The sequence below is a fragment of the Malaclemys terrapin genome, chromosome 16, assembly GCF_027887155.1.
Source record: "Malaclemys terrapin pileata isolate rMalTer1 chromosome 16, rMalTer1.hap1, whole genome shotgun sequence".
In the NCBI taxonomy this organism is placed as follows: domain Eukaryota; kingdom Metazoa; phylum Chordata; order Testudines; family Emydidae; genus Malaclemys; species Malaclemys terrapin.
Window position 1 is genome coordinate 15,878,162 of NC_071520.1, and position 22,737 is coordinate 15,900,898.

The 22,737-nt window shown below is 45.9% G+C and overlaps 1 protein-coding gene across 1 annotated transcript in view; it reads right to left on the reverse strand.

Moving 5' to 3' along the window:
- Positions 1-9,932: 9,932 nt before the first annotated feature.
- Positions 9,933-22,737, reverse strand: part of PPIL2 (peptidylprolyl isomerase like 2) — a 139,830-nt gene continuing 127,025 nt past the window's right edge. The window contains exons 17-20 of the mRNA XM_054006054.1: positions 13,980-14,052; positions 13,744-13,806; positions 13,082-13,221; positions 9,933-11,542 (exon numbers count right to left, since the gene is read on the reverse strand). Of these exons, the coding sequence (XP_053862029.1) occupies positions 11,449-11,542; positions 13,082-13,221; positions 13,744-13,806; positions 13,980-14,052 (370 nt within the window). The 3' untranslated portion in view covers positions 9,933-11,448. The remainder of the gene's footprint in view (positions 11,543-13,081; positions 13,222-13,743; positions 13,807-13,979; positions 14,053-22,737) is intronic.

Below are 22,737 nucleotides of genomic sequence, written 5' to 3' on the forward strand. Positions count from 1 at the left end.
TCCAGGGGCTAAAACAGTCCCTCGTTTAACACCTTACACCAAGTTGCCTATGGCTGGCAAGGCTGCCCAGAACCATTGTCAGTGTCTGTTGTGGCCCCACCCTGGCAAGCCACCTGCACCAGCCCTTGCTGTGTGGGCCTTAGTCAGTCCCCCGCATTGGAGAACTTCTCCCCAGCTAGATCTGGGGCTTGTATGCTGCCACAACAGCACAAAGGGACCATAAAAGCAGGTAGATTCCCTTTCCACAGCCTTAACTCTGTCCCCTTACATGAGTAGGGTTACCATATGTCCAGCTTTTCGGCAATCAAACCCCCATCTGGGGGGAATTGCCAAAAAGCCGAACATGTCCGGGAAAAATACCATCCGGGCACTTCCCCTCCCGCGGCTGCTCCGCGAGTCCTCCCCTCTCAGACTTTGGCTCTGTTTAAGAGCCAAGCTGCCCGAGCCAGCGCTACCGGCTCGGGCAGCCCCCCTTACCTCTGGACCCCAGCCGCCAGCCGGGCACTTCTCCTCCATGGCTCCAGCTGCTCTGCTCCGGCGGCTGGGGTCTGGAGGCAAGGGGGGCTGCCCGAAGCCCGTAGCGCTGGCTCGGGCAGCTTGGCTCTTAAACAGAGCCGAAGTCTGAGAGGGGAGGAACAGAGGCAGCTGGAGCCGGGAAGGAGAAGTGCCCGGCCGGTGGCGCAGGGTCCGGAGGCAAGGGGGCTGCCTGAAGCCGGTAGCGCTTGGGCAGCTCGGCTCTTAAACAGAGCCGAAGAGTCAGGGGAGGAGCAGAGCCTCCGGCCGCGGCGGCTCTGCTCCTCCCCTGACTCTTCGGCTCTGTTTAAGAGCCGAGCGCTACGGGCTTTGGGCAGCCCCCATGCCTTCGGACCCTGCGCCGCCGGAGCCCGGGAGGGGAAGTGCCCGGCCGGGGGCGCAGGGTCCGGAGGCAAGGGGGTTGCCCGAAGCCCGAGTGCTGCCGGCTTCACGGTTTGCCGGGCAGCCTCCAGACCCTGCGCCCCCGGCTGGGCGCTTCCCCTCCCAGGCTCCAGCTGCGCTGGGGAAGCGCTGGCTGGGGGCGCAGGGTCTGGGGGCTGCCCGGCAAACCGCGAAGCCGGTAGTGCTCAGGCAGCCCTTTTCGCTGCGAGTGGGAGGGAGGAGGGGGCGGAGTTAGGGCAGGGTTGGGGCGGGGCTGGGGGTGGGAAATGGGCGGGGCCAGGGCCCCGTGGAGTGTCCTCTTTTTTTATTTGTTACATATGGTAACCCTATACATGAGTGAATTATGGCACAGTCCTTAGTTATGTGATCCAGATTAAGAATGTGGTAGAAAAAATATGGGGGAGCTGGTAGCAACTCCAATAGTTGGGATGCTGAATATGTTCCATTATGAAGGATTCTAGGGCTGTTTATTTTTTATTTCTTACACTTCTGTTGCAGCGGGTCTCTGAAATTCAGTAGGACCCTGGGTGAGAGAAGTGTCTTCTCTTGGTCAGTGCTTGGCTTTGTAACCTAAATAACTTCTGTATATAAGATTGTATAGTTTGAGTTTGAGCAGCTAATCTGATCGACGGTCCTGTGATGTATTTGCACAGTGAGAAGAGAGCTAACAGCCCTTCAGTCTTCCTTTGAACTTTCTGACCCGTGAATACTTAACCATGGAACTGCAATACTGCATTAGGACAGGCCTAGTATTAGTTCCCAAGTTCAACCCTAAACTTTCCTAGCTGCAGCAATTAGATGCAGCTGGATATCCACGCTGCTGCCACAACCCCAGGAGTGTGGGCCGATGAAAAGCTGCAGAGGCTTCAGACTTCTTGCTCAGCTCACAGGATGTTGCTTAAACTCCCGTCTGATGAAACACTCAGTTGGAGACAGACTGAACTTTCTAGCCTTTTCCTGTGCAGACTGCAGTGGGCTTCCCCCCCTCCCCATAAATCAACCCCCCCCCCCCACGCACTGGCTGAAAAGTGCCTGCAGCCACTTCACGGCCAGCAAGAACAATACAATAGCAGCAGCAAAGGGTAAACCTGGCCGCAAACCTGACCAGAAGCTGAGCTGTGCTTCCTGAAGCACTTCCTCTGTCTGCTTTGACCCAATCCAGTCTGGCCAGGCCAAGGGACAAACAGGGGACTGGACGTACTGGGGTTTTCTTTCTGAACAAGGGGGACCTTAAAGGCCTGGGTGCCACTCACATGCCTAGTCAAAATAAGTCATTTGCCCAGCTACAGCTTGTAGTTGTTAGTACTTAAATACTAATGCATCAATGCACTCAACGCCCCTTGCACTGAGGGAATGTATCCTTGTCCCCATCTGACAGCTGGGCCTCAGAACTGAGCCCAAGGCCCAATGCTATGTCAACGGCAGAGCCAGAAATGGAGTGCGGACCTCCTGACTGCCAGCCCAGCGCCTTAACCACAAGAATTGCTTCAATTGCAGTAAGTACCCATTGGGCGAGTTTGCTGTAAAGTGGGCGCTCTAGGTCTGGCGTGGCTGTATAAATCTCTACAGTTCAGGGGCCCCCAAAGTTTGACCCGGAGGGCTGCATGGGCAGCTTGCACCTAAGTGATGCATATCTGTGTACGCTTCTTAATTCTCACAGCCCTGCTCTTAGCTTATGTTTGTACCATTCGATGAGCAAAAATGGCTTGTTAATTTCACCAGCAATACAAGCCTGCATCTGACCAGCTTTGTTCTCACACTGCAACTACAGTGGGTAGAAACCCGTTGCCTTTTATGACACTGGTGGCTTCAGTACCCCTGGTGCTGCACTTTGATCATCCCAGTGCTACAACAAACTCAGAAAGGTCACAGTACCTTGGGTTTCCCTTTCTAAAATATGTGGCTTCCGCCTCCCCAGTCCCATTTCAACTGCCGCAGCACTCCTCTGATGACACGGACTTCAGCGTAGGAGCAAAAAGGAACAAGGGCTTGGAGAATTGTTATAAAGAGGGTCATTTACAGGGGGCTTAATCCCCTTAAACAGAACGATCCAAAATGTTTTGGGTCAAGAGATCCCAACTTCAGAAGCAAGGTATAGCACGATCCAGTCTGTGGGGGCGGGCCTGCAGTAACTACAGAGCAGAAGGCGGCCTGTTATCACTGGGGTGGTGTGCAGGGCCCGCAAGTTTGTTTAAGGGCTGACTTTTTGGTTTGTTGCTAGTGAGAGCTTTCTTTTGGGAGGGGAGGTCAAAGCTGTTGCAGATACAAATCTTGGCTTCCAGGCTCCTCCTTGCAGTCGCAACACAGGGTGGTTAAATCCCCAGATGATCACGATAAGAAATTAACTTTCTGAAGAAAGAGAAAGGAAGGAAGTGAGAAATTCCCCTGGCCTCTGGCCCTGCGCCGTAACCCAGTGTGCCCAGGGAAGGTGGCGGACTCTTCTTCCTGCTGCTGGCAGTATTTACAGTTTTTTTGCCTCCCCAAAGGAAAAATGTTGAAACTCAGTGTTTTGTATTTTTTTTTTTAAACCTGCTTCCTGAAATGAGGTTTCCTGTTAGTGTCTCTTCCATTCCAGACAGCCTGGGGGGTTTCCCAGCAAGGGGGTTTTGTAATAGACTTCCCAGCGGTGGGTGACTTCAGCTGGGTCTGACCTGCTTAGGCTGGCTGTGAATAAGGCCTTGTCGGCTTGACTTTCAATGGTGCTGCGTGCCTGCTGCTCCCAGTGTCTTCACAGGAAGCCGAGGTTGCTCAGCACCCCTGCAGATCGGACCATATGTATTAACAGAGCTGGGGAGCTATTCCAGTCCTACCTGGCAGTACCACTGGCTACCCCTATTTGGGCCAAACAGCTGATGCACCAACCGATTCATTTGAGTAGTTTCACCTTTTTCTTTCCTGTGTGTGAACTGTATTTGAACAAATTGTGACTCAGCGTCTTGCAGCCACGGTGGAAGGCAACAAGAGCTGGAAGATACCAGAGGCTGGAAAGGCAAAACAGACGCAGCTTTGCGCTCTCTGGTAGCTCGGACACAGGATGGACCCTTAGAGCTGTTCTCGATTAAAAGTGAAGTAAGGAAGGTAGTGGGGCGGTTAGGCGGCTTTCACCTTCTGACAGATTGAGCCGGACAAACATTGTGGGGGCTGTGGTTTCAGAATGGTTGGTAAAGTGTTTGGTACCAAAAGACCCGAGTCCATTGTTGTATTAGTTCCTTCATCTGGGCTGTGGAAGAGAGAGACCTGGATCAAAGCTTGAACTTGAGGAAGGTTTTGGATCCAGTTCTCAACTTCCCTGCTGGCTGCTCCTGCTCTGAGCTGCCCCCACCTCGGCTTTGCTGTCCCCGAGTGAGGCGCTTTGGCTCTGGCCTCATACCCAGTTTTAGCCTGGAGGCGGTTTCTGCTTATCTCAATCCCATGCTGCTGTTGTGTGGCTGAATGAGTCGGACGGTGAGAGCCCCAGTTTGAAAAACATCATGACAAATCATTTGAAACGCATTCACTTAGGAATCTTGGCTGCTCCTCACTTGGCAAGTATTGGGGATGAGAGTGGAGATAAGAAATCTACCGTACAACGTTCTAGACTCAGCTCAGACATAAAGCAGAGCTGGCTGGACTGAGCTGATTCTGCTGCAATTGTCAATTCTAAACTGCGCAAGGAAAATGATACATAAATGGCTTCTGAGCTGCAGTTTGCTAAACAGCAGGGAACTGAATGATATGTAAATTACATGCAAACGATGACTCCACGGCCTACAATGCTCCATCCAATAGGATTTTATATCTATAGAAACAGGACTGGTTCAGCTGTGAGGTTTTGGTGTTTCGTTTTGAAGCAGAGGGTAGTTCTGGCCTCCTGTTCAGTTCAACAGACTAGAGATGATGGCCACGTAGTGCAGGGGGAGCAGAGTGGGCTTGTTGCAGAGCGAAAGGCGAGTGCTCTAGCTGCAGAATTAGCAGGGAGTTGGCTGGATCAGTGGCTCCGGAATGTTAATAATCAGCAGCAGGTGGTTTAGGCAGCCGAGTGCTGGTGATTCTGGTTTTCACAGGAGCTAGGGCAAAGGATCCCTATATAACGTAGGTGGGTGGGACACACACACAGTGTTTGCTCAGGCACTAGCAGCAGCTTCAAACAAGGTCTGACCGTGTACCAGCTTCTCTGCCCTTCGGCACTGCAGGTGCCTGAGGGGCGAGCAGTACAAATACCCCCCTCTGTTAAACATGCACAGCTCCTCTGGCAAGGGGGTGGGGGGCTGGAACAATTTGTGTAGGGAGGGGGCTGAGAGCCATTCAACAAAACTGTAAACCCTGTATATGATAGAACCCATTGCAAGCCAGGGGATGCAGCAGCCCCCATGCACCATGAATAAACACTGAGCAAGGGCACAGGGCTCTGTCCTATTCCAATGCCATGGGGCTAGTAGATACTAAACTGAAATGCTGCCACCTTAAACCAAGGCCGTTCTTTCCTCCAAATAAATCTGTACAGAACCAAGCCAGCTGCAGCTGCCATAAACATTTCTAGCTACAGCCGCTACCTTGCTGTCCTTAAGCCTACAATGCTGAAGGCAGAAAAACTGCATTAATTCACACCAGCTCCTCCAAGCCATCTTGCTAGCAGTCTAAGCTCCAACCTTGTTCCTGCAGCCATCGCAGGGGAGAGGGCACTGCCTGCTGAGGGGAACCAGGTGTGTGCAAGTAGAAGCCTCTCTTTCCCACTGACAAAGGGCAAAAAGCTTAACATGGTCTCCTGGGTGCAGCGACACTGCCTCCTTCCTGCCTCTACCTCCAGCCAGCCTTCTACGCAAACAAGTGAGTCACTGCAGTGGGAATTCCCCTTCACTTAAAACCCAAAGGCTGGGGCTGTAAAACCAATTATTGAAAGAGAGATTTGGGGGAGTGGATTTTATAGCTGCTGACCGTTGTTTTTCCAAGGAAATCCACATCAAAGCACAGGGCAGGAGATCATTATGTAGGTGCCTGCAACCGCTAACCTCGGAGCTGTTACAAGGCTCTTGCCTGCGAGTAGTTCCAGGCCACCGATGGTAAGAGTGGCACACAGCGTTCTTATATGAGTTCCTCACGCCTAGCGCTCTGCCCTCTCAGGGGAGAGGAGGGTCCCAAGTGAAATGAGTTTGGCGTGCTCAGCCCAGTCCCTACCATCCGCAACACCAAATACACACAGGATTTGCATGCATGGCAAGCTGGCTCCACTCACAAAAGGGCCATCACAGAGACCAAGGTGTGTGTGTGGGGAGTGGCAGAGCTAATGGGAAGGGTGGCCACCCCAATAGCCTTTAGGTTCGTGTGTGGCATCTCTTTAAGCCATTAGATATAACTGAAGGTATCACCCATGCTCCTGCCTGCCACCCCAGCTCGGCTAGAGGGAGATGCTGCAGGTCAGGCTCGAGGTGCGCTGGCAGGGCCCACAGAACCTAATGAGGGTGGAGGCTTTTCACAAGCACTAGAAAGGGGTTTAGAAATGTCCTGGCTACCTCCCTGCAGGGACTGGGTTGGGCTGCCTGTTAGATCAGTGCTTCTCAAGCTATCTGATGTTGGGGACCAGCAATTTTTTTTTCAACGTACCAGGGACCGGTGCCATATTATTATCCCATTCGACGCTCTTATGAGGAAACTCGCCGCGGATTGGCAGCCGAGGGCTTGCGGACCGGCACCGGTCCGCGGACCACCACTTTGAGAAGCACTGTGTTAGATGATTCAAGCAGAGGCTGGCAGGTGCTGCAGGTTTCTTTTGTTAAGGTAATTGTGAGAGCAAAGTGCTGCAGGAGCCAAAGGGCTTCTCCTGCCCCATAGGGGCAGCCTGGCTCCCAGGCTGTGTCTGGAAGAAGTAGGCACATGCTAGGGGAGGGCCACGCCCCACAAAGGAAAGGGAGAGAAGCAGATGAAAGCGGCTGTTGCTGCTGCAACAGGACAGGTGGAAGTGCCTGGCTAGCCCAGCCACTCCTGTTCAGTTTTTGTGTGGGCCCTGCTAGTCTGCTCACAGAGCTGCTCTATGCCAAGGGGAAGATGCTGTGGAGCATTGACTAGACAAAGGAATAGGCAGGGGTGTGTGTGTGGGGGGGTGAGGGGTGAGAGAGAAGAGCCCAACTTTTCACACTTCTGGCCTGACTGATCTGCCTGTCGGCCCAAGTCAACAGACTCCTCACAAATAACGCAAGGGGCAAGGTGGCTTTGTATTGATTTGAAGGCTGGCAGAGAGTTCGGAAGGATGCAAAGAAGAATAAACACATCACACCTGAAAGATACACACTTTGACCACCATAGTTCCGTGTTTGAGAGCATCAGAGAAATCAGCATCCAAAGATACTGAGGTGCTCAAAATTGCTCCTACCTCTGGGCAGGAATGTTTTCAACACCCATCACCCCTGATTTGTGCCACACGGGCTCTGGGGACATCAAAACATTGTTTCTTTGTGGCACATCTTGGGCACTTCCCCCTCTCTACTACTTGCTAGATTCAGTGATTTCTGGTCTTGATCCACAGCAAAGGCCACCTCCATTGACTTCTGAGTGTGCAGTAACTGCAGGATTGCACCCCCCTCAAAGACAGGACATGCAGATGCTTAACTCTCTCCTTTGTCAAAAGTTCAGTAGCAACACAATGTTAGAGCAGTCAGTGCCTAGACCTCTGTCAAGCGGAAGGGAAGGGATGGCCATTGTGCTCTGAATTGTCTTAGGTTTGTGTGTGTAACTCAGACATTTTTACAGCGAATTTAGCACTGGCAAAAGATGTGGGCCTGCCCATCCTGGAGCACATGTGACTCCCTCTGTTTAATCACAAAGCAAGGGCCGTCCAGGCAGTGGCAATGCAAGGTTCTTCTCATCCTAACCGACCTGGGGTGTATGCATGTGTCATCTTTAAGGGGGGGAAGGATTGCTTGGTGCCAGGGGCCCATTCATTATTTGGCCTGACTGCCGACAGAGCAGCTAAGTGTTAATTTCTCTTACCTGGGATGGTGGCTTTTGTTCAGGGAGATCCTGAAATTCATTTTAGGCCACAGAACAACTATTGGCTCAGAACACCACTCAGGCCAGTTGTACCAGTGTGAATTTGAACCCATTTTGTTCACACAGGGGCTTGACAGTGGCTTGCAGCAGTTTAGCTTAAGTCAACTGGGAACAGGTTTAAAGTAGAGGAAGCTACTTGCCCACCAAAGTAAGTGGCTTGCACCTCTTTATATGTTTTTAGAGCTAGTTTAAGTTACACCAGTGCAACTTTCTCCTACAGCTAAGACCTCAGTAACTACTGCACTGGGCTGATTTCAAGCCACAAACAGAGCTGGAGAGCTCAGAGTCCCCAATAATTCCCAGCCCCCTTAATGTTGTTTGCATGCAATATGACAGAGTGGTATATGCCTGCCAATCCCATTGCTTCATACCTCTGATTTGTAAGCTGTCTCCTCACGGAACTATTGTTCATTGTATTGGTTAGGTACTTCATTTTGCCACTCGATGGTGTAGGCGATTTAGGTAAGTTGCTCAATGAACTGTTAACACAATGCTACAGTGAAATCCGAACGAAGCCCAGAACTTTCTCTCTAGGATTGCAGGTGTGCCACTGCAAAGCAGCAGAGAGGTACAGTATTATCTCACACACTCGAAATAGCTGCTGCTTAGGCATGTCTGTCACCTATTCTATTTAAATAACCCCACACGTTTCCCACCACCCCCGTGTATTTAGTACAAAGGTAAAGAAGAATCGTGGTGCTCGACGCATAACAGTACCTGGGCCAGTGAAAGCCCCCAGAGGAAGAATAAAGAGAACAGAACTAATGGGGCTGTACAATCAGAGTAGCCGACAGTCCCCGCTTCACAGAGCTTACAGTCTAAACCAGTGGTTCTTAACCTTTACTGCAGCCTGCACCCCCCCTTTGGTTCTCAGAGTATGTTCTCGCACCCTGTCTCAAAAATCATTGAAGTAGGTCAGTTCTTTAAACCTAGATATATTTTTTGTTTGTATATTACCGTAATCATTAAAAAAGGTTTCATGTTAATAAATACATAGTTTGATGAACCAAAGTAGCTGTACTTACGTGCCTGTGCTTAATTTGTGTTTTCAATGATTTATCTTCTAAAAAAATCTGACCTGTGTCACACCCCCAGAAATGGCATCGTGCACCCCAGGTTAAAAACCACTGGTCTAAACAGCCAAAGGACATAAATCCTGCAATGTTTTGCTCTTTTATCTAAAACCAAACCCAGCCTTTGCTTTGAACCCAATTCCCAGCCTGAGGATCTGTCCACAATCTCCTCAGCCCATCTCTAATGTTGGTTTGCTTGTAGTTGTTATCTGAAGTTCAGGGTCTGTGTTTGCTATAATTGGAACAACCAGCATATATCCAGCCAGCCATTGAGCAAATTGCCCGTATCAATGTGTTGCAAACTGAAGTTTAACTCGAATGCATAAGTGGTGCTCGCTGTGACTGAAGTGTCTTGGGTGAAGACTGCCTGCCAACAGCCAATCTAAGTCTCAAATTTTTATCCTCCTAGTTTTGCATTTGAGTTGAGGAGTTTAAAAAGACACGTCTACAATGAACTCTTGCAAAATGTATAAAAATGCCAGCCTGTAATGGAACTGGAAGGTACGCAGGGAAACCAGGTACGACAAGTTATGTGAGCTTTGCAACCACATGTATATTACAACAGTTATTAAACAGGAGAGCTCAGCAAAGATTTGCCAGGAAAAGGAGCTAGAAATTTCAGTAATACACAAAGAAAGTCAGTTTCGAGGAAATGCCACAATGTTTCCTGTGCCAAGATTTGGACACATGCTTATTCTGTTCAAACGTATACACTGCAAACTATTTTAAAACAAAAAAAAATCCCCATTCTTTTCAAGCTACTTTGAACTTCCTATAATTTACAGAAAGTCATAATCGTATCCGAAAGAGTCCAAAGTCTTTATAGACAGATCTGCTAAAGTATGATGAATCATTTCCTTGTACTTTGTAATGCCATAGTCCTAGAAAATATTTGAATAAGAGCAGTCACAACGGCAAGTGTTCAAAAGGAAATAAAAGCTTTTAATGAAAATATTTCACCAAAAGTTCTTGGCTGCAATTTTATATAAAGGCAGAGTTCTTTTAAAACAAGACACTGTTACTAGAAATGCATTATTTACAAATCTGATTGCAAAAGCATGACTCAGCTCCTGAGATGGAGTAAGGAGGGGATTCCTGCTGATTCAAAATGTCTGGGAGGAGCAGTGGAAAAGAACTGTTCTGTAGGACCAGTACCTCGCTGGGCTGCGAGGATGGTAACAAACAGGGTGTAGAATATTAGGAGGTTAAATGCGATGGGCTGATACAAGTCTCTTCTTCCTAAGATCTTTAGTTTGGAAACATCTTAATATATGTGGGGCTGATTCTGGAAGGGATTTAAGCAGCTGAGGTGAACAGGTGCAGGGTGTGCATGCCCCTAATGAGGTCTCTCTCTAGTTGGACACTGCAAACAGGAGGTATCAGATGGCTGTGATTTCTGGGACTGTTGCAAGCAGTTAACGACAGCAGGGCTCTCTCTCTCCTAGGAGAGCAGAACTCAGTCCTGTTACTCTGGGATGACAAGGACAGGTTTAAAAACTAAATCTACAATGCTGCTTCTGACTATTCACTTGCCCCATCTGGAGGCTGCCCATCAGCCCTGGCGATAAAGACAGGCTTCTGAACTGATCCCATCAGTGCCACGCTGCCTAAGGGTCAGAAGGGGGGACACACGTTTCAGTGGCTACCAAGACAGAACAATAAATGGGCCAACATGGTGGCCTAAGTGCTCTGCAGTGCCAAGTGGAGGCTCTGGATTAGGCTGCCAGTCCTGAACAGCTGCTTCCCAGGCTGTGGCAGGGTTCGGGTGGCTGCAGACACAGCTCATTCAGGCCCATGGATTTATGTTGATTGACAGCAACCTCTCAGCTCATTAACGGGCAGTACAGATAGGCTCCAGAAGCAGTCCTTGGGCGGAATAAGGGTGGCTGCACAGGGGCTCAAAAGGGAATGGAGGTGGAGAGAGGACAATAAGTGACACCCCGGGTTCCAGCAAAGAGCTTGGGGGGGAGACTAAAGCAAGGGGTACAGCATCATCACTGATTTCCACCAGTTCACTCAGCTGGCAGGGACCTGTCTCATCTGGAAGCGACTCCCTGAAAAAGGCGCTCGCTCACCACCACACCTGTTCCCTGAGCTCCAGTCCCGACAGGAGATGGTTCTGCTTAATCTGCCAAGCAACGAAGTAGACAAAGAGGCCCTAGATAATCAACAGTCTGAAAGAGTAGTGGGGGTGCCCATTCCACGGCTGTAAAATCCACCATAACCCAGGGCTGCGAGGAAGATGCAGTTGGAGGAATGTAGCTCTCTAGAGAACAAAGCCGCATTAAGGAGCTTTAACAAAGCAGTGATTTTCTTCCCCACTAGAAGGGTAGGCCAGTGCTTTCCCTCCCCAGGACAGCCTGCCTTTCAGGCCCCTTGGGGTTGGTGGGAGGCTCTTTTTTTGCTGTACTGCTCCAGTGACAGGCTCTCCACTCTGCTACCAGGAACTGAAGTCCCCAAAGCCTGTGCTCCTTTTCTCTTTCTTCACAGCTGCACTGGTTGAAGGCCCCTCATCATCTGCTGTTCGTTTTCTGCAGCCAAAATGAAAACAAATATCAGTGACTGCTAATGTTAGCTGGATTCCTTTCCCTTCCAAGTGTGATCTAGAATGGAGCTAGCCTGTCACATACAAATTAGAGAGACGCTTTGGCTGCAGCACTGAGATGTGGTTTGCAGGGGGTTGAAGATGTAGGGTTTTGGGCTAGCTCATTAAAGAGAGAGGGGCCACTTAAAATTTTGGAGATGGTTCCAGGTTTGGATTTTGAATACTCCCGAAATGTGGAAGGGATGGGGGGGTTTGAAGCTATGGCTTTGGTTCAGGCCCAGCACATAGGAACACAGACAAATCAGAAAGCATGAGCCTGTTTGCTTAGTGTTTTTAAAAGCAGACAGGTTTTGCAGTTAGCTGGGCACAATGCAAGAAGTGGGGGGCTGTGTGACATTTCCCACCCCTCCCAGTGCTGCCAAATGCATCTTGATCCAGACCAACAGCAGCCCGTGCTGCTATTCCTGGCATCCCTTGAGCAGAGACCCTTGAATCATGCAGAAATGTACTTGATTGCCAAGTCCCATGAGGTGGCCGATAGGGATCAGACTGAAACCACCAAAGGTTTCACTGGAGACCAGTCTCACACATGTTACAGAGAAGACTGCAGGGATGAAAGACATTGGGAAAAAACCTCAGGGAACCGGTTGGCCCACTCAGCATAGACGATTAATCTTGCAAACTTTCCTACATGTTTCCATAGTAACCACGGTGGAGCAGGAAAGCAATTTTAAGTTCAACCGAATCTCAGCACAATTTTAAAAAAACCAGAGGTGAACAGCAGCATTTTGTGGCTAAACTTTTAAAAGACCCAAATGATTAACAACGTACATGTGCTGGCTAAACTTACAGGACACATTTTCAACTGAATGGGCACCAAAATCTCCCAACTGCACAGACATACAGGCTTGTCAGCAGCTGAGGTCTGTACATACAAATACATGCCTTTGCGTACACTACGATGTGACAGCCATATTTGTGGGAAGATTTGGTAGAAGCCTGTTCAAAACATAGCAGTACAAATTCCTTTTAATTTTCCAAAATAGTTGAAAAGCTGGGCCAGGGTTTGGTGCTTGCCCTTGGAAAGCTAAACTATCAACAGTACAAGGTGTGTGCAGAGAAATGCTGCTTTAGGAGTTCTTGGTAACAGTGCAGAAGGGAAAACTCAGAAGACTGAATTCAGGTCCTGTCCAGGAAGTGATGGACAGGCTCCTCAACAAAGATTATAAAAGTGTTTGTAACTACACACATATGCGGTTAATGATCAGCTGTGGCTTTTACATTGAGCCTTTAAAAGAAAAGTTTGCTTTTTTTAACCTTAACACAATAGGGCCAGACACTGACTGCTGTGATTGGTACACGAATTTCCCCAGCAAGGTCCATCGGCATCAAACAAACAGCTAGTATGTGACAGTGTCTCCCATACAATACTGGGCCTGTAGTTCTAGTGCCAGAGAGGAAAGGGGAGTTCCCCGTGCAAGACAGCACAAACACTGAACAAAGCACAGTTGTGCAAGGGACTTACGCTGCAGTCATATTAATATACTTCCCAATGCCCTGCCGGTAAGTTTTGGGAGCCTGGCTCTCTTTCTTTGGCAGGACAGCCTTAGTCTTGGTTTTGGCTGCTTCCTCCTCTTGTCGGGCCTTTTCTCTCTCTGCAGAGATCTGAGAGAAATGAGTATTATTAGAATATGTTACAAGAGATTAGTTCAAAGAAAAGGCGACTGTGTCAAAGCGCTGTGTAGTGGCAAAGCACTATAAAATACTATCGCTGCCAGGACTTACAGTGCATGCTTGGCTAAGTGCCTCAAGGGGGCCACTAGGAATGAATGGTCTATGGCCATCACTCCACTGCAGGTGACAGGCTACTGCCATTGGGAAGGCAGAGGTAACACTGGGGAACATGGGGGAGCCTTTATAAGTCTGGTGTATTACGAACCTTGCCTCGCTTCACTCTCCAAACTACTATCCACTCCAACACTAGCGTATTTCTAGCAAATGAGACAGCCTCAAATTGCAGCTGTTCAATGTTTGCTTGTAAACATAGGTGTAATCGCCCCAGGGGAAGACAAGAGAGGGATGCAACATGGGCCGAGTACGAATTCCCAGAGAAGCGGACAGGACTACAGATTAGAATTAAATATTTCTTTGCAAACCGATCAAACAGATGATTGATTTCCTCCTCACCTGAGCATCTGCCTCTTCATACGGATCAACAAAAACAGTTATTGATTTAATTCGTATTTCCTCCTGGAAACAGAAAATTAATTAAAATTAAAGGTACCAGAAGCTGCTAAGTGGGTTGGTTTCATTTTCCTGAAGGTAACTTTTAAAAATAAGCAGTAACAGTCTGCATTGCATTCAGGGGACACGCACACTCTCCCTTTGTTTAGTAACCCTTTTGGTTTAAGTTTAAGTAATACCTTGGGACGATCTGTTTTTGGATCGCTGTCCACATTCTCCATAGCTGTCAGAGCCTCAAAACCACCAACCACTCTAAAACAGAAGAAAGGACTTATTTCCAGCTGTACCAATGGAACATTAACCACTCATTCTGGAGGGTGGTTAAGCAGGTGTTTCCCCTCAGCTTGAAAAGAGACGAAGCCATGCTACATGCGCTTCGCAGTCCGAACGGCTGACAGATGCCTAGACACCCAGGCAATAAGTGTCCCATGTGGGCCAAAGTGAAGGTTTTAAAACCAAGCTGAACATTCTTAAAGGAAGGAGATAAAATCAACACACTGGCAAGTCGTTCGAGGTCTGTTAATATTGTGACAACACCTTAAAATAGCAGTTGGGAACAAAGGAATTAATACTGGTTTGTCACAAATTATAGCCCACCGCAGCAAACTGGTTTTGCTAGAAGCAAGATAATTACTTCTAGCATTATTAGGCACTTTCACTCTAACAACTAGCCCTGGAACTTTATAAATCACGAATAATAAAGGCCCCATCCAGCAAGGGACATAACTACACATGTGGCTTTAAACACATAAGTATTCCTGTTGAATTCAATGGAACTGCTCATGTGCTAAAAGTAAAACATGTGCTTAAGTGTTTTTCTGGATTGGAGCCAAAGTGCAAGACGTAAAATAATTCAATATAAGGGTCTGAATTCAGTCATCGGGAGGTTTTGATGAAAGGGAAGGAGTTAGTTGCCCTATGCACCCAGAAGTCTCCTGCTGAGGAATTTTAGCAGTGTCAAATCACCTGTACTAATTCTTCACTCGGTGCTGGAAAGGGGCCAGACACTGTAAGGATGAAATTAAACTCCAGGTGTAGCTATATTTTCTCAGTACCCAATTTATGGCTGTCTGATTTAAGTGCTGATCTTTCACTGTGGTGAAGTACACGGTGTGCACACATTTAACAAGTCAGACTTAATGATATCTGATCAGAATAAAAAGACTTCAATTTGTGAAGGCCAAATGCTGGATCAGCATGAATTAAAATGAGGGTCACTGTGAAAATGACGTGACTTTGGATTCTACCATAAAGTCCTCTAGAATCAGCAATGTTGTTGTTAAAACTGATATTCAGAAGTGTGATAACACAGGACTTGAATACAATGGAGCTAATTCTGAGTCTAAATGGAGGGAGATATCTTCAATGAGGAACAGCTGGGAGACCTACACAGAATTAATCTCAACTCTTTCACTTGGGGGAAATCTGACCCCAAAAAAGCACTTAGTACAGACTTAATTTGGGTCTATTGTCTGTCTCAAAAGCAGGTAATAAAGTAACAGACCAATATAGGTATAAATGCTTTTGCAGAAAGAAAAAGGTGTTTAAGAAAGAAACATTTCACTGTTATTCTAAAATCTGAAAAGCTCTAAAAAAAGATGGCATAATGATTCCATTAAAGAGATGCTCTTATGGAATTATACCATATAGGCACAAGAACACCTTAGCAATGTACTAGGAGCAATGTTACAATGAAAACCAGAACATTTCACACTGATTGGAGTGTTCTCTCCAAATCTAATGCTCTATTGTGTTCCTTTAAATTACAGTTCCTGCATGGAAACACCGCCAGATCAGGCAGGGTCACGCTGAAGCTTTTACAATGTCAAGCTGAGCTGGAGAGCAGAGGTCTAGCAGGGTCTCTTTTTCAGTCCATATATAAAAATCTGGGGCCCATTTCAGTACTAGTGTTCTCTGTTCAGATAACTGGGTGTACTTGCTAACTTTACAGGTGCAATTTTGGAGGTCACTTTAAATCTCACAAGCTGTTAAAAAATAACATCACACAAGCATCAAAAAGTATTCTTTGTACTGTGCTTAGCTAAGAGTCCTTCCTCCGACTTCAGTGGGCATTGGTTCAGAACACTATATGTACAAGGGTTTGTTAATGCTGCCTATAGCTGCTTCACTCAGAACTTGTATGGCTATTTATCTTTAAATGTTACAGACTTCCCTTTGTGCTGATGTGTTTTCTCTTCGAAAGGAAAAAGTTGGTCTAGCTACCACTCCATGTGGACAGAGGGAACATTTTTGGTAACAAGACATTTGGGGATGGACAGACGGAGGGACACTCTCTCTCTCTCTCTCTCTCTCTCTCACAAATTTGTCATCCATGTGAAAACAGCAACAATAAATAAGGAACAAAACTGCCCCAGTAAAAAAATAATTACTTGTTTTTGTTCTTTGCTTCGGGCTAATTAAAAAAGCCTCTGAATCAAGAATATGGGAGGGCTTCTGTAAAAAATATCTGATAGCAATTCTGGTTTTCTCAAGGATGGAACTTTTAAAGTAACTGTCACTCAGAAAACTGAACCATTTTATAGATTTAAGGCAGCTTTATGACAATTATTAGGATTATAAAAAACACTTAAGAATTAAGTCCAAATTCTTGTATGCCTTGCATTAATTCTGTGCTCAGCAGGCAAAATGAGAATTCAGTTCACTAACAAAAATCACCATGTAGTACAGGCAAAACCACATGTCTCCTTATATAATTCTCTTCTTTCCATATCATGGATTCTCGATTATAACCTCTAAACACACCAGGCATTAGCTAACCCCTTCAGATGAGAATGCCTCAATCAAGAAGCAAGTAGTATTAAAAAGTACTTTGATGTATTAATATTCATTACATATTACATTTTGGTGACATATTACATGCTTCTAATATAATTTCCTCATCCTTGCAGACCTTTCACAGATATTCAGCTCTAACCAGCTCTAACAAGACTGGAAGTTATTTGGGACAGCAACAGGCCTTTCTTGATGCTGATATTATCACACACTGTTTTTCAAAGAAATCACTACCTGTTAGGGCAATTAAAATGGTTGAAATACTGTTTGGTGATGAAACAACTGTATAGCAAGCTGGCAACCTACTACTTACATTGTTCATACACTTCTTGTAAGGGTTACATGAATAAAATGCAATTGACCAAAACCAACTTTGTTTGTACGATGGGGATTCTGAGGGGCAAATGTTTTTTCCCCTAAGGCCTTGTCTACACACAAACACTGTACCACTTTGGCTATACCAGTGGAGGTAAAGCAGGACAGCCCCCCTAGTGTGGACCCACTTATATCAGTATAAATGTGCTTATAGCACTATATCTTAGTCCCATATAGAAAGGAAAATAAGTTATACTGGTATAAAGCACCTTTATATTGTTATAACTGCATCCACACTACTATTGGTACAACTATCCAAAAATAATCACATCCCTAACTTACAGTTTAACTGATACAAAAACTGTGGGTAAACAAAGGGACAAAAAAGTAAGACCAAGGCAGACAGAAAATGACGAAATGATCCAAGCCAAAATAATTTCTAAATATTTGTGCAGCACAATCTTGCTACAATTATTAATTTTGTTGCTGCTGCACCGCTTTACAAAATCTCTCCGTTTCAATCCTCAAGGGTCTTATCTATATTTTACAGTTAGATCCCAGCTTCACATGACTGTTAAACAAGAAAGAAATATTTATGCAAGCTGGAGAAGTCTCAGGTTTTTTTGAAACTCTAGGTAGCACCCAGGGGAAATCTTCCCAGAGTTCCATAGAGTTTCCAAAACCCTGCACACACTTTTGAGAGTTTATAGCAGAAACCCAATTTTCATCTCCTCCTCCAGGCTGCTATCACAGATTCACTTATAATGCTGAAAATTAAACAAAACTCTAAAGATGTGCTCTCTGTATTTTTAATTGCCCCTGAAGCAAACTTATGATTTGATACAGGAGGATTTTCTAACCAGTAGTTCCATTCATTATCTTCTTGTGTTTTCATGATAGTTCAGAAGCAGCCAGATAGCTGAGCACTGGAAATCTCAATGAAATATTCCCTTACCCCAAGGCTAGACCTCCTACAATATTCATATATTTTGCTGGTATTTATGGATCTTCATCTTTCGACAAGATGGAAGAAAAATTATTAGAAATCTTCTGTTGCCAGTACTTTTTCAAAGTCTGAGTGCCATATCTAATGCAACTAGTTTAGACCCCATATATGATCTACTTTTACATATTTATCACGGCAGGGAAATGATGAGAGATTGTACTCCAGAATCCAAATAGCCTCAAGGGTTTAGTTCTTTTTCTGAGATCCATCACTCTGTTGCTCCATCCTTATGTAGAACCTACAATATTTTGAAATCTGCTACCATTTTGTTATTAACTAGTGTTGTTAAAGCCTGATGTGAAATAATGAAGTCTACCTGGCCTGTGACAGATTATCAGGGCTCAATACTGCCTACACTTATTAAAGAAGGGTGGTCGTGTAGTAAAGATGCTAGATTGGAATGCAGGAGATCTTGGCTCAGTTCCCTGCTCTGCCATAGACTTCCTGTTTGACCTCAGGCATGTCACTTACTCTCACTCTGCCTCAGCTCTCCATCTGTAAAATGGGGATGATCCATCCTCTCTCACCCCCCCCCCTCGGTCTATCTTGTCTACTTTCGTTGTAAACTCTAGGGCAGGGACAGTCTATTACTTTGTGTTGTACATTGTCTAGAACAATGAGGCCCTGATTTTGGTTTGGGTCTCTGGCTGTTACCATAATAGCAATAATAAAAAAAACTCATTACTGTGAGTACTCATAATAATAAGCACTACATTCAGTAGTAAGAATTTACCTGACTGGACCCTTGAATTGTATCTTGTCTCATATGATTGTGTAGCTAGAAAACAACAAGCAAGAATGCTACCACAGAGGCAGTGGAGGGACCACTAATTAAACTAGGAGCTCCAGTACTGATGGTGCTGATGCAGGAGAGACATGAAAGTTGAAAGACTAAACAGTGCAGTATAAAGGGAAAAAACTGAAATGGACAAGAAGGACTGGATCAATGAACCTTCTGAAGCCTCCTTTGGTTTGGGGAACACTGAAAAAAGCTTGCTTTGATCATAGCAGCAAAAATGAATCTACACATTGCCATTGGGTTAGGAGAAGAGAGTCCAAACTGCTGAAATCTGAAAGGCCCCAGCAATGATTTGCAGTTTGTAGCAGCAAGAGGCTTAGTCAGGAACCAGGCACCATTGTGCTGGGTGCTGTACACAGACCCTGCAGTTTAACAGATCAGGCTCTGGGTTTATAAAAATGTCTTTTTGGGACAGTCATAGGAGGCATGTGATCCAGGCCTTAGTTTACCATTATCAGTACATTTTTGTTTAAAATGCACACAAAGACTTTTGCTTAGTCAACCTAGTGCCTATGTTAGGGGTTTTTCCTATTGCTTTTAGTCTTCATTGCCGACACTGTTAGTTTCATACTGACTGGCATTCCAGCACTTTGGCAGAACTTTCACTGGATTTGCATTCAGTAATGAGGACACTAGGCTCTATTTGCTGGTTCTAAAATCATTAGCTAAATTAACAGTTTACAGCTAGCTCCTAGTGACAGTGAATGTGGCTGACCAAGGGAGAGGAGGAGTTGGATTAATTTTTCCTTATGAACCAAGTTGCAGATCCTTCGCTCCAGTGAAGTCAACAGACTTCTTTGCCCTTCGCTGATTAACATTCCCAGTTATTTACATTAACATTTGATAGTTATAGAAATGAAGTTGTATTAATCTAAGGGAGCTTCCCAGCCTGTTTGCAAATATGGCTATGGAGTTACACTGTTATCTGTTAGGCTACTGGGTTCAGCGCTGTGGCTCTTCACTTCTGCGGATGCAGCTATCCGTGGACCATTTTTGTGGGTAACAGCGCAGATGTGGATAAAAATGTTGTATCTGCGCAGGGCTCTGACAGTAAGAGTGGGCAGGCAGCTATGAGGACCCGCGGCACAGATCCTCCACCTGCCCTGCGTCAGGGGCTTGGGGGGCAGGGACACCGGGCGGGGGGCTGCTTGGCCCCACGCCCAGGCCAGGTGGAGCGTCCACTGTGGCTCCTCACAGCTGCCCACCTGGCTCTTACCGTGGCCAGGCTGCGGCGGGGGAGTGGGGGGAGAAGGGCCAGGGGCTGCTAGGGTACCCCGCCCAGGACAGGTGGAGGGTCCACTGCGGCTTTCCCCAACCCAGCTCCGACCAGGGAGGGGGGCAGCTTGGAACTGCAGCCCGGCCATAGTAAGAGCCAGATGGGCAGCTGTGGGGAGCCACGGCGGACCCTCCACCTGCCCAGGCAGCTCCACAGATCTCCTCCCTCCCCCCAGCCAGGCCAACATGGAACCCAACAGGAGAGCCACGGCAGACCCTCCACCTGCCTGCAGTGCAGGCGGGGGAGAGGGGGGGCTGAGAGCAGCCCCCAGCAGTGTCCCTGCCCAGCCAAGGGCAGGTGGAGGGTCCGCAACTCCATGCAGCTCTCCCCATTTGGACTCTGGTGTTCCACAGATAATTTTTGAGGGTTGCGGATTGGATGCGGATACAGCTTTGTGTATCTGCGCAGGGCTCTAGACATCAGCTTTGTCCTAGAGGCAAGACTTTGAATTTTCAGGGGGGAGGGAGTGGGGAAGAGGAGAGACTATTCAATCCCAGCTTCTTCAAACTGCCTTGCTAATCAACTAGCTCCCAATGCCTGAAACTTTCAGCTTTTCCCTCTCCCTAGCAGCCCCATGGAGAATGAGGCAGTGTTCCACACTCCACATGAGGCAGGGAAACGGGCAGAACAGATAGGCAGACTAAGAGAAACAATGTGCCTGGTTCCCCCCCCCGCCCCGGCATAGATGCACTGGTACTCCATAATTTCCCACAACTATGAAAATTTAAATCAATAATAGGAAAAAAATGCTTAAAAATGAACACTGATATTATCAGTCAAAATTATAATAATATAAAAATCCAGTTCTGCCAAGCCTAATTATATGCTGTGATTGTCAAAGCACAGGAAGTTGTAATACTAACATCAACATGACAAGATTCAATACGCCTAACCAACACACTAATGCCCATTAAAGCAATTATTTCACGTACACTGAAGAAACAAAACTGTGGGTTGGGTTTTTTTGTTTTTTTTTTGCCTGTTCTACTACACAAATCCTGTGCATAAATTGCATCACTTGCAAAGGAACAAACTCATTGAACCTATATATGGAAAAGCTCACAAGAATGCCAACAGAGGCAGTATTGGATATTAAATTTATACTCTACTTATTTCACCCACCAGGGTAAAATCTGTTTCAAGAATAAATCCCTGAAACTCTGTACAACAGTTACCTTACAATAAAAAACAAATGCCACAAATTCAGACCAACATCCTGTCTTATTCTTTAATGTCATAAGTACGCTATACAAATGGCAATTGATCAGTCTGCATTCAACATCAGTTATGCTAAATTTAGAAGGTGGCAGAGCAGTGGAAATGGTGAAGGTGAAAATAGGTTTAATGTTTTCCAACCAGACTGGCCCTTAAAGGTACCTCTTACTTAAATTATAGGGTGTTATTCATGATTTGTCCTGAATTGACCTAGTCAGTTTCTGAGACACGCACAAAAACAGATCTGTTCAAAGGATACCCTATAACAGAAATGAAGGTGCATTCAAGTCATCGTACAAATTTATATTAGGACAACTGGGATAACTGAAAAATTTTCTCTACATTTCCAACACACACATGATGATACTCATTTCTCAGGGTAACTACCTATTTACCTCAGCAAAAAGAAAAAAGTCCACAACAGTTTGTTTTATTTTCCATGGAGCATGATAAATACTATGTTGCATTTGAGTATAGAAAACAGACAGGAATGTTTAGGTTTGCTTCAGTTACCACAGTGTAACAGAAGAGATGCACCCTTAAAACTCCTTCAAAATGGACATTTCTATTTTCTTGAAAACTAGACTGACTCTGGCACTGGAAATTTTTACACCTCTGCGAGCTATAGGTTTTATTTTAAAATCCACCTTCTTTTTTGGGTTGGTTCTAAACGGAGCAGCCAAGCACCCTAAATGCAGTCAACTTTGCATGATACATTCTAGTACTCAACTCAGTGAAAACTTTTACTGTAACCATAATTAATCACCATGAGCCAAAGGTGGCACGTGAGCTGATTTTCAGTGGCACTCACACTGCTCAGGTCCTGACCACCGGTCCAGGGGGGCTCTGCATTTTAATTAAATTTTAAATGAAGCTTCTTAAACATTTTTAAAACTTTACTTTACATACAACAATAGTTTATATAAACTATTGTTGTATGTAAAGTAAAGTTTTTAAAATGTTTTATATATATATAAAATAATAGACTTATAGAAAGAGACCTTCTAAAAACATCATCATGTATGACTGGCACACGAAACCTTCAATGAGAGTGAATAAATGAAGAGTCGGCACACCACTTCTGAAAGGTTGCCGACCCTTCACATAGACCAAGCTTTGCTAATTTACATACGCCAACCTACCAGATAAGCAGATTTCATTTAGCAAGCCTCAAACTACCAGCTTCACTGCTACATTATTTAGTGCTGTCCCTAAAAGAAAACCCCATAAGCTTCAAAAACCTTAACAAATGGGCTTCCAAATATCACATGCAAGTCCTCTTAAAAAAAAAAAAAAAGAAAGAAAGAAAACCAGCAAGTGAGTTTTTCCTCTCTTTTCTAATATCGCTTAGCACCTTGACTGGCATTCACACATCTGTGTCTACTGTAGAGTTCTCTCACTTTTGTTTTGCTGAATTATATGAATTAAACCTCATGCAGTGCTGTGGATGGCACAGGTCCAAAATGATACAGTTTGCTGCTCAGAAGACAATGCTGGAATGTGGCTGGAATTTTTAATGAGAAACAAAAACAC